This window comes from Manis javanica, chromosome 6 (genome assembly GCF_040802235.1).
Source record: "Manis javanica isolate MJ-LG chromosome 6, MJ_LKY, whole genome shotgun sequence".
Classification (NCBI taxonomy): domain Eukaryota; kingdom Metazoa; phylum Chordata; class Mammalia; order Pholidota; family Manidae; genus Manis; species Manis javanica.
In genome coordinates, this window is record NC_133161.1 from 19,020,090 (window position 1) to 19,032,573 (window position 12,484).

At 35.6% G+C, this 12,484-nt stretch overlaps 1 protein-coding gene across 3 annotated transcripts in view; it reads left to right on the plus strand.

Moving 5' to 3' along the window:
- CHCHD3 (coiled-coil-helix-coiled-coil-helix domain containing 3) overlaps positions 1-12,484 on the plus strand; it is a 279,592-nt gene that overhangs the window by 173,378 nt on the left and 93,730 nt on the right. For 2 of the 3 annotated variants that reach the window (XM_037019634.2, XM_037019632.2), the window contains exons 5-6: positions 2,908-2,922; positions 3,899-3,982. In XM_037019634.2, the coding sequence (XP_036875529.2) occupies positions 2,908-2,922; positions 3,899-3,982 (99 nt within the window). The remainder of the gene's footprint in view (positions 1-2,907; positions 2,923-3,898; positions 3,983-12,484) is intronic. The other variant, XM_037019633.2, reaches the window with a different exon arrangement.

A 12,484-nucleotide genomic window follows, 5' to 3' on the forward strand; every position in this document is an offset into this window, starting at 1 on the left:
TTTTTCTTAAGTTGAGTGTGACTCTCCATCCTTGGCAGCTATTAGCTTAGTCAATGTATTCCAGGCTTATTTAAGTTTCAGGATTCATATTGTGTGACTTTCCCTCCCAGCATCACATTAACTGTTTGAAAGCAATGTGCCATTAAAGTGTTGTGGCCCTGTTTCTTGCTCTGTTATTCTCCCCGGTGAGTCTCAAACTATTGATTCTGTTGGTTGTCTAAGGAAAGATTTGTGGATGTTAGACATAGTCTGGTGTTTTCAGATCTTTGGAGGTAGTTCCTCTTCAGTGTGCATATCTGAACTTTTGGCACGTTGCTTTAAGATTTTTCAAGGATTACATCTTAGAAAAGTGAATGAGGATATTTCTCTTATCTCCTTTATTTAGGTGGTAATCAGCTCACCAAACTTACCGGTTGGTGCGGTCCTCAGTAGGCTCCAGCAGTATACCGGTGGTATTGAATTCTCTTAATGTTTTCTGAGCAGCCATAATAGAATATCTTCTATGTTTTCTTTGAATTAAAAAAAATTTCACTATACTACTTGGAAACAAAAGAAATATTTAGTGCAAATGTTTTAAGAACCAAGGTGGGAAATGTCATACACTGAAAGAGAATCAAGTGCTTATACGTTAAGAATTTAGTAGGTAAAATAATTTCCATGTTTTAAATAACTTCTAGTTGTTGAAACAAAAATTTTGGGTTGTTAATACAATTAATAGCTTGCTCTTCTAGTTTCTGTACCATATTATGTTTCCACCTCATAGTCAAGGATACATATATATATTCATGTCTAAAAAATATTGTTCTGATTATCGAATAATTCCTCATTATAGAAAATATGAAAAGCAGGGAACAGTCCAAATAAGAAAAATATTCCACCAAGCATATCTTCTGTTAGCATCTTAGCATATTTTACACTTTTTTCCATTTCTATATAACCAGGCACTAAACTTACCCTGTCCATCCCCCAAGTTCTCCCCCTACTTCTTAAACAAAATTAGGAACTTACTGTGCATGCTAATTTATGACCTTTTTCCCCATCACATAATATTTTGAGTTTAAAAAAATTACTCTATTTTGACATTTTTTAGTGGCTCTCAATATTTGATCATTACAGCTGAACTTTTTTTTAATTTTTTTTATTTTGGTATCATTAATCTATAATTACAGAAAGAACATTATGTTTACTAGGTTCCCCCCTTCACCAAGTCCCCCCAACATACCCCTTCACAGTCACTGTCCATCTGCGTAGTAAGATTGCAGCTGAACTTTTATAATCAATATCCTGTTATACAAAATTTTCGTTCCCACTTGTTTTGTCACTTTAAATAAAGCTGGCTGCATTTTCTTAAATATAAATCTGTGTGCTTTAATTTTTCTAGGTTTAAATGCCTAGAAATAAAATCGGCCAAGTCATAACAGATTAACAAGAGTAGAGATATATACATGCATATCCATATATTTGTATGTTATCTTCGTAAATTTAAGTACTGTGCTTAACATGTACTAACTTTAAAACATTTATGTAATTCATTTTTATGATACACAGTTCTATAAGTTTTAGCAAATGTATGCAATTGTGTAACCACCACCATAATCAAGTAGACTAGATTCCTCACTAAAAAAATTCCCTCCTGTATCCCTTATCTACAAAGTATGTTTATTTTTAATTTGGAAAATGTGAAGAAGCAAAAATAACCAGAAACCATCCATAAACCTACCACCCTGCTGTAACTTGTATTGACATTTTGTTGAATACCCTTCTGGGTTTTTTTCCCCCTTTCCTACAAAAAAAGAGATCATACTGTTCTTCCTTTTTAGTCTTTTTCTTATTTTACTTAGTATGTTTTGAGTATATTTTAATTTAACCATTAAATTGTTTTTATTTCTTTGCAGTTCTGTAAACAACCCCATCGTGAACATCTTTGAAATTTACCATAATTACTTAAGAACAGTCATAAAAATAGTGTTTAGATCTCAGTGAATTTATACATATATATATTGAAGACATTACATTTTGTCAAATTGATGTAAGAAGTGGTTACACTAATTTACATTCTGTAGCAGTGTATATAGAAGAGTCTGTTTTCCTGTATCCTTGCCAATATTATTATTTTATATTTTTGTCAAATTGATAAATAGTTGTACTTCATTATTTTAATTTTTACTCTTTGATTTCTTTGGGGTTGGGCTTTTCTCCACGTGTTTGTTTTTTAGTGTGTGAATTACCAAGAGTATGTCATTTGTGTTTTTTTCCTTTGGATTTTTGGGGGGTTGGGGATATAAAGGGAACTAATTTTTTAGGGCCCTTTGTGGTAGTAACATTAATTCTCATAGTTATATGTTGGAATTTCTTTTCTTCTTGATGTCATTTGAATATTCATCTTGTTTAATGATTTTTATTTTATGGAGGGTCTCATAAATCCATGCTTTTCTATTTCCTTTATTTATATTTTAGGGTGGTGTGTTAAATTTAGAACGGTCTTTTCTCTTTAGTTCATACAGTAATACATATATTTTTCATACTTAGCTTTGTTAAAAATTCTCTCCATTTACTTTTTCTTTTATATTCCTGACAGACTAGTCAGGTTTTTACTATGTTGTACCAAGGAGCCATAGATTACATACTTACATCTGAATTTTTAATCTAATTTTAATATTGCATTTTTTATTTACTCATATGCCACCGAGCAGCATGAAATTTTCATTGAAATCTTCTATTCAAACTGTAACAGCACAGTGACATTTAAATGTGTTTCAAGTTAAACAAGTCCTTGTATTTTTTACCTGTTGCCGTCCTTGGTTTGCATTTTACATAGATATTATCCATCTGATTTATTTCTAACATTAGGGGAAAAATGCTTTTATATTATTAAATAACTGGTTGTTTGTTTTTAACATGCTGCAGGACATTGAGGTCAAAGTAAGTAGTAAAATAATCTAAAATTTGCAAAATTGGGTTCAGTTAAACTAAGCAGATAGTGGAAGTCACTCTTACACATGTTGAGCCAAGTGACACATGATCCTTGCAAACAAATAAGGCGCATGGCACAAGGAGAGGCATGCCAAAATATATACTTGCTTAATTTCTTAATATTCCCAGTCAGGTGTGTATTCACATTCACTGAACAAAAAATGTGTTAAAAACTTTTCTAATTTGGGATAATATAGGGAGGTCTGTTTCCTCAAAAATTAAGGTCACTTAAACATAAGGGTCAAGATAGAAACAAAAGTTTGAAAAATGCATTTTTAAAACGAATCTTGGAAAACATCCATAAGTAAACATTTTAATCATTTTTTGAAGTATCAAAAAATCTTTTTTTAAATCTTGTAAATTAGAAGTGGAATAACTAAATTTTAAAATTACTTTCATTATTTTGTTATTAATTTTTAATTATTCAAATACACATTTACAGTAGTTTTTGTCCTCCCTCCAAAGACAATTATTTCATAAAAAAAGAAATAAACCAATACATGTATTTATAAGGTTCTCAAGCATGAGGTTTATGTACAAAATGTTATATGGGCATTTTGTGGTTGTTCAAGAAAGGTTGATTAGTCACGTGTTTATGCCCAGAATAAAATCAAAGTTTTATTGTGCAAAATATTAATCCTTGAAATCACTCTTCAAAAGAGAAGTTAAATAAAACTGGGCTTTATTCTGATACATTTGGACAAAGTAGGACACAGCTGTCAGAGTAAAAAAAAAATACAATGTAGACTCATTTTTTGCATTTAAATACAGCAATCATCATCATATTAATGTTTTTCTGTGGCAGAAGCCTAATAGATTGCAAAACTCTTTAGCTGTGTATACTTACTTCTAATGTGACTTATATTTGACTTTTGCTTTGCTGTTGCTACTTTTCTTGATGTGTATTCTTCATTTCTTTTTTTAGGCTAAACAGCTGGAAGAGAAAGATCGAATGATAAAGAAGCAGGACACATTCTACAAAGAGCAGCTGGCTAGACTGGAGGAGAGGGTACGACTATTTCTTTTTGTTGATTCTCTTCTGTTACCGCATCTGCAGCTTTCCCATATATGTATTTAAAAATCAATAAATTAGGTCTGTACCTGCTTTTCTAGTTAAAAATGTGACCAGGAGGGAAAGAAGCAAAGCAGGTAGGTTGTTCTTGAAGGGAGTGCCATTTCTTCTTTGGTAGTTTTCGGTGTGGTTGTGCTATTGATTCCTTCATCATTTTACCATTCAGAAATTCCCCCAGATATTTTATTTTCCCTTAAATGTTTAGAAACCACATTGCCTAAATGTGAATATGCTTTTAGAAATGGTAGTGTTTTAAAGGGTGCTTTTGTGAAAATGTGGTTACACTTCATTTGTAGCTAAGAAATGAATGTCTCCTTCAAGAGTGGCAGACAGGAGCTGAGTAGTAGGACTTAGAGACAAGAGTTAGGAAGAGGGGTTGAGGCAGTACCTCTAGTCCCTGTGGCGCAAGAATTGGACAGAGATGCAAAAGATGAACGGAGGCTGAAACAGAAGGAGATAGTAGGTTTAAGAATAGGAGTTGGAGCACCTAATCAGTGTCCCTGTTTAACAAAGCAGGTTTGTCCAGGATAATTTCATAAATAGAGCATGAGTTTACAAAGTTCTCTCTTCTGTCTGATTGAGAACCTGATTTGTTTATGTAAGAGAGTGAATAAAATAAAAAATACACTATTAAGCCCCATTTAATACAGTTATTTCTCTGTTGACTGTGTTCACCCATCTGTCCCTGAACTGGGTGGTTCTTGAATGTAGGGACCATTTCCACATTCATTCAACAGATATCTACTTAAGCTAATATATGTCAGGCCCTGGTTTAGTGCCAGAGATATATACCAGTGAAGAAAATGAACTAAACTTCTGCCCTCATGGAGCTTATATTTGACTAAAGCCCAGTGTATTTATTGAATGGCAGGTTGTGATAATACGGAAAACAATAAAGCAGGTTAAAAGGAGTCCCAGGGTCTAGGCATGTAGGTATAGGGTTGGATTGACACGGAGGGCCTATCTAATAGGATGTCTTTGGGAGGAGGTCTGTAGTAATGAAGCCAGTGCCAAAGCCATGAAGCCAGGGGTGTTCTTGGTGTGTTTGGAAAAGCTGGAGGGTTTGTGTGGAAGAGCATTTTGGCTGCTGTCTTGGGCAGGAACTGAAGGAACAGAGACTTAGTAAGAAATAATGGCAGGAATTCAGGAAAGGGATGGTGCTGGTTTGGGCCACGGTACTAGCAGTGGAGGAAATGAAGTGGCTGGATGGTAGATGGATATGGTATGATGACACCAAATCATTGTGGTTAGTGTCTTCTTATATAGGAAAAATGTGTAGTTTTTTCCTTTTCTATAAGATAAGGCCAGAAAATAGTTATTTAGGGCTTTTAACTGAAAGCTGAAAAGCCCCAGTGAGCTTGGAGGAATCCTGAGGTGGAATGATACTATTAATAAGTTAATTCTTAATAATTGCATATTTAATAACATGTGGCAGAAAGAATACTGGGTTAGGAGTCAGAAGACATGGTGCTGTCATCTGGAAAACTCATATTATCCCTTATAGTCTCTGGTTCTTCATCTGTAAGCCTGGGACAATACGCTGTTCCTTGCTCACCTTTGTGATTTATTGGGACCAGATGCGATAGTGCATTTGAAAGCTTCTTGAAAACTGGAAAGAACTTAACAGATAGGAACTATTGCCATTAAAGATTATCTGCTTAATTTTCATTGTGTACAAGAAACTTATCGTCATGAAATTACTTCAGTAGTATTCAACTTCTGGTGTCTTCTTCCCATTTCTAAAAATCCTATTTGTTTTTCATTGCCATTCCTAAAGCACCTATGCTGAATTTTGTTCAACTGGATTTTATCCAGGAACATCTGAGAGACATTTAGCTCTCCAATGATGAAGCATTTTCTAGGCCTAATGCGACAGATTGTAAAAAGATTTTCTCTTGTATTGTGATCATGGTGAAAAGTACAATGTCCAACCACTTCTGTTAGGAATTCTACCTACACTTATGTTACAGGATGTAAAAGTCCTGAACTTAGTAGTGCATTATGTAAGAAAAAATAATGATTGTACTATTATGATAACTTGGAGAATCATCTTACTATAAAATTCTAGTTGCCCATGTTTTAAAAGTGGATATAAGTGCATATATTTTTCTATTTTAACCAAATGGAATATTGAATGTAGAAACTAGATCCCAGGTGGCGTATCATTAATGGAGAGGGGATGTCAGTGAGTCTTCCAGAATTGTTCCAAGAGTGATCTCTAAGCTAATCTTACCACCTGCCCATCAGCTAGATTAACAAACACAATAATTATATGCATTATCACTTTTTGATAACTCATACTCTTACTACTTGTTCTATTAATTTTCATTCACTTGTTGCAAATTTCTTTGGAGACCATGAACCTGAGCCCTCTGAGCTTGTGAAGTATATGCGGCTCAATAATACTGTCTGCTTTGCCTCTGGGCTCTATTTCAGTAAGCTGTTTATCAGTTAGATAATTCCCATATATGAATGGAACTTTCTCCTCCCAGGTATTTATATTGGCTAGTTCACCAAGAATCTAAGCTAATTTTCCCCTTTCACTGATTTGTGAGGAGTAATAAATGTAATTTAAGTGGACACCAGTTACATCCTCCTTACGATCAGTATGCTGAAGTAGAAACTCTTTACTGAGAAAGAAGGTCAAAGCCATTTGAAAAGTTTTTCAAGTCCTTATTTGATTGTAAATGTTGTCAGCTTTATCAAACAACGTTGACCTGGATGTGAAGTAAACTTTTATATTTTAAGAATAGTAGAGGGGTTGAATTACATGTGTGGCTAACTGACAGACTTGAGGATTCCTGATAGTTGATATAATAGACCAGAGAATATGAATTCCTGATTGGTATTTGATGAGAGGAAGCCCAGGGCAGCTTTCAAAGAGAAGGTTCTGTAATGTTTTTAAGAGGATTTCTTCAGTTCCTCAGAGAATTCTCCATCTGCTTTAGATACTTCTTTATGATGTCACATATATGATAAATGTGATTAGTTAACCTGTGTTTATCTTATAAACTCCTTGAGGGCAAAGGTCATTTTCTTATTTCTGTGTTTTTTACAACTCATATAGGAGTTCAGTGAATAAATCCTAGATTTACTAAGCTTACACCATATGTACAGATTTTAAATATCCACAGGATGTGTAGAATCTTCTTCACTAGTCATTTAAACTAATAATTTATATCTATCTTTTGACAAAATCAAGTTTGTTTGAATGTCTCGGTATTTTTTATAGCACCGTCATCATCATAGTAGCTCATAAGTGTTTATTGAGCATTTACATTGTGCTATGCACTTTGCGTGGATTGGATCATTTCATTTGCACAGACATTCCTACGCTGCTGTCACCCTCTTGTTTCGATGAAGGGTTCAAGTAACTTGTCCAAGAATATGCAGCCAAAACATGATCTGGATTTGAACTAGGTCTAGCACCTAAGGTTTTAGCAACTATCCAGAATTATCTTTACTATTTGTAAGTTCTGCACTCAAGAAGTTGAACCCTGCTGATTGTTTTGTTAGCTCTTTGGTTGATAAGTTAACTCTTTATGGCTTCTAATGCAATTTTTTAGGTCCCGATGTTAAAATGTGATTAATGCTACCTCAAAGCCTAAAGGTATTAAACATTCAAAATGCATAATTTTTATCCCTAGGATTTGGTACTTCCTGGGAAAATATAACCAAAAGGGAGTAAATAAGGTCTCTCATTACTTTGCAACCACAGTGTGATACTCCTGAGTTATTTTAATACCTAGTTGTGTTTCTTTGAAGTGATAAATTCATAGTCATTCAAGCACTTTAAAAATGTTTTTGAGTCATTCATTCATTCATATGTTCATACGAATAGTGTCGCTACAGGAGAGTCATCTTATTCCATCTCTAGTTACAGGTGTCTATTATAGAATAACAAACTGCCTGTTAACTTTGGATAGACTCTTTCAATGGTTATCTCATTAAGGTCTGGATGGCTCACATGTTCTTCAGGAAAATTTGTGTTTTCCAATAGTCTGTTAGCCCTCTGGGAGGGAAACGAGAGGCAGCACCAAGGAGGTGGTCGAAAGGCAGAGTCCAGATTCTCCCAGGGGTCTTCCTGTATGAAGGATCCCTTTCTCCCCAGGACATCTTGGAGATGTGAGTTCTTTGATGATTAGTGTCTTGCATGTCTTAACTTCTCAATTATGAACTTGAATTGATTTGCTCTACTCAGGCTACTTTGCTCTTGGCGTTCATGTTTGGCACAGCATGGAGAGAGCTATAAAAGCCCTGGTGGCTTGAGGAGCTGAGGGAGATCAGAGAGCTTAGTTAGAAACAGTTACAATGTTCATATTAGCTGAGTAGCGGGTTGTGTATTGCTTTCAGTTTACAGACTCCTCTGAATTTCAGCAGCTATTTGCATACACACTGCAGTCAGTCCCATACAATTAAAGAGAGAGAATTGTACAAGCTGGGCAAAAAAGAGCAATGCAAAGAAAATGGTGAAAAACAAATTGTCATTAAGAAGAAAAGTACTTTACTAGTTAGTCACCTGTGGAGAGAGTTGCTAATTAAATTCTAAGGTCTTGCTTACGTTGAATAAGCAAGTTTTGAAAACCTTTTACTTAGAGTATGTGGCATATCTTCTTTTGCATCATAAAGTAGTGAACTCATCTGTGTGATTAACTGGCTTTTCTGATAGATTGACTACTTCTTCGTCAATTAACACCTTAGTTTCTGTATTTCTCTGTGCATAGCTTGGGGGTAAAATAATGCCACCAATGGTAGTAGAGAGAAATGACAACAAAACGGATTATTGTCAGCCCAGTGTGCTCCTTCATGGGAAGAAATTATTAGGCATTTTTATTACCAGGTGAAATTTATCATTATAAAAATATTGAATTGAGTGAAGCTGGGTCAGCCTTTCCAGGGGATTAAAAAAGGATAGATTCACAGACCACTGACATCTGAGATACTAAAACAGAAACAATGCTTTTAGGGGGTAAGGAGATAAATTAATAAACTCAATTTATGGGCTTTAAAAAAATCTCTGATATTTTCCCCCTTGAGTGCTTTCTAATGGTTGTCAATGATTGTTGGTCATATGAGTAGCTCATAGATACAAAATTATTGTGTATTCTTTGGCCATGCAATGTGATACAGCAGATTTAGCATAACAGTTGAAAGCATAACTGTGGTAGTAGATATGTTGCGGCAGGTCATGCTGTCTGCCTTCGTCAGCCGAGAGAGAGATTATTCCTTTGATGCTTGGAGATATATTGGCTTCCTCATTCATCTTGAAATCAAGGCAGATTCCCTGTGCTTTCTGAGTTACCGTGAGTTGCAGAAACAGATAAGGTTCTTCGGTCCAGAAGTTTGGACATTTTCAGCCACAGAAACGGTGTCCCTTTTCATTGTGATGCCGTTATAAACGAGAGAGACTTCCATAGTGTAGTGGTTTGTAGCATTTATCTTGAGTTGCATTCAGTTTTTGTTTTTTTATCCTTTACAAGTAATGTTGGTTAAATAAATTCACTTAGATGTTACATAGAAAAATTAATAAGTCCCAGTATCACCATACCTTTTGTTAATATAATTGATGCAGTCATTGATAACTTAGGTTCAAAGACTGAACCCCTTTGCACCGTTACCTGCCATCCCTGAAGGAAGTTGATTATTGCCGATAGTTCAAAAGTAGCAAGCAGGATGGATTTTTTTTTTTTCTGTTTTGTTCTCTGGGGAATGAAAAAAATCAATACAGTATAGTGGATCTAGGGGTCTTATCCTTAATTCATTATTCAGCAAGTCCTCCAAATGCACTGGCTTTCTGTTAACCTTTCTGAATTTCCTAATGGGAAGTGTGATTTGGGTAACCTTGAAATGCTTTTTTAATATGGCTTTAGGGATATGAGACTTACATTTTTTTCTGGTGTGAGCTGTTAAAAGTGCATCCCGCTAAAATTATCCCCTTAACCGGGACCAGTTTTTCTGTGCCTAACTTTAGAGGACAGATTTGCAAATCATGAGATCAGCACTTAATTTGGGGCTCTATTTACCATGTAGGCTGTCAAGAAGTATTAACCTTAAGGTAAGATGAGAACACGGAGTACAAAGCTATGAGCGGATGGCACACAGCACACCAGGTATTAAATAGCATTATCCGTCCTGCTTGCTGCAGTAAATAGGATTTCACTATTATGGTGTGTCAGGGCTTTCAGGGAAATCAAATTTACAAGACACTAAACTGCCATCCTCTCTGCTGAGCAGCTTTATTCTGGGATCTGCTTTCATATTAATCCTGTTGGTAGGAAATACTTGTACCAATTGTGCATGGAAATTATAATTTAATGATTTCTTCCTTTTCTCTATTCAGAGCTTAGAATGGACCACAGTGCTTTGCAGTGATAGCCCCAGGGCTCTGAGAAACAGATAATAAACAGTTCAGCTTTAAAGCCCCACATAGCCTTTCCGTGAGTGCTTGTAATGATCAGAAGTGCTAAGATGCCAACAATATGGGTTGCATGCGTTCTCAGCTCTTGATATTTCCTTTACCTTGTGAAAGACTATATAATAAAATAATTAGATTCTGTTTGCCATGACAGTGTTTTAAAATGGTGTGCCACTTGAATGTGTAAAGACAAGGTAAGAAATAAAGTGTTATGAAATCCAGGGAAAATTAATTTCGCTTTTTAAAATTCTATTCATTTTGTCAGGGGAGGCTCCACAGCCAGTTTTATTTGAAAAACAATTAATACCCCCTTTTTTTTCTTTGAGATCTTTTTCTTGCTATTGATAAGAATATTGCAGGCGGGAAGTCATTCTGTTCCCTGTGCATGCAATTGAAAATAGGTTAAATCTCTGGAATTTTCTTTGCATCCCATTTCGTAGTGATTGTTGTGCTTCTTGGTATCTTGTTTGTTTATAAATTTTAAGTGTACTCCATCTAGGCAGACCAGCCAAGGCTTATTTCCCTATTTTACTGACTGAAAAATTAAATACATGAATATTAATTTTTTTAAAAGGAAATTGCAGGGCTGGTGTTAGAAAATGCTCTTGAATCCCAGTTTTATGTTCAGACCATGAGCCAGCTGTGCCTTTATAAGGGATTATGTTTCAACACATTAGCTTCAGTTAGAAAGATATGTTTGGTCATTAAAATGTTTGCAAATAATATTAGTTCATAACATCATCAAATAAGAAATGCCCCACCTGAAGTTGGCATATAAAGCAGGTTGGCACAGTAAGATCAGCATTTAATGAAGGGGACCGAAATCCAATTTGGCCATAGAGACTAAAATAGGATTTTGATCTTGGTCAGAATTTTGGGGGTTAGGGGGAGTCCTTGGCATTCACCATTCATTCAAAAACCCCTATATTTAAACTCCAGTGAGCCAGGCACTGTACATAGATATAGCAATGAATACAAATTATTCAAACACCTGTTGGCATCTCATATAGAGCTTTTAATTGCCACAGGGAATCCATGGAGCCTATGCCAGATACTATTTTCCAGAGCAAAAATGTTTTGTAAAGAGTAGCCTCTCTTTTTCTTCTTTAAAGGTCTAACAATAATGGGGTTTAGAGGGAATTTAGTGGGTTGGAGAGCTCTATCAGGCTAAATGCTCAGATAAAGACCCAATGAATGGTTGCCTTAAGTAGCTGTTTTTGAAAATAAATATTTTCATGAAGACCAGAACTATTTATCCTTTCCTCACCATGATAGCGCCTTACACATAGTAGGCACTCGAGACCTTTTTAAAATTAACGTGCTGTCAGGAAGTGGGATGGGTTTCCTGGCCAAATAATTTTGAGCAATGTTGGGTTTAACTAAGCTGAACAGAATGATTCCTTTACTGTAGGCCCTCCCAGAGTTCTTATACATTAAGAGCTTCCAAGGTGAGCTTACCACATGCCGTGTTTCAGCATCATACTCAAAATTATAGAATCTTTATTTTTAATAAGCACTCAATTAATGTATCCCAGCACACCATGTGACAGTTGCTGTGCCCTGCATACTGCCAGTACTGACATTTTCTGAGTCCTTCCTGATGAGCATCCTAGGATACGGAGGTCGAGAAGCCATAGTATTTCATTGCTAGAGTCCTTAACGTGAGGGCTTCTGAGGACCTGCCGCCATCCTGGAATTGCCTTTGCACCGTGTTGGAAAAGGGCAGACAGATGAGAAAGAGGCTTAAGGGTTCTTAAGATCCTCTGGAGTGGGTTTTGTTCTCACTCTTAATTCTCTTCTCAATCTCTAGTCTCTCAAGGAGTCTTTTAGAAAACTATACCCACAATATCTCAGTTTTGTATTTATATTCACATACCTGATACAGGCTTGCATTATCCCAGGCTCTTCAGAATGGGAGTTATGGATATTGGGGTTTCACTAGAGCCTTCCCACCTCAGGACCCAGAATCATGACCATAAACTGAAGAGTTGTATGTCTTTATGTGCAAAATCAGGAACGGGGCT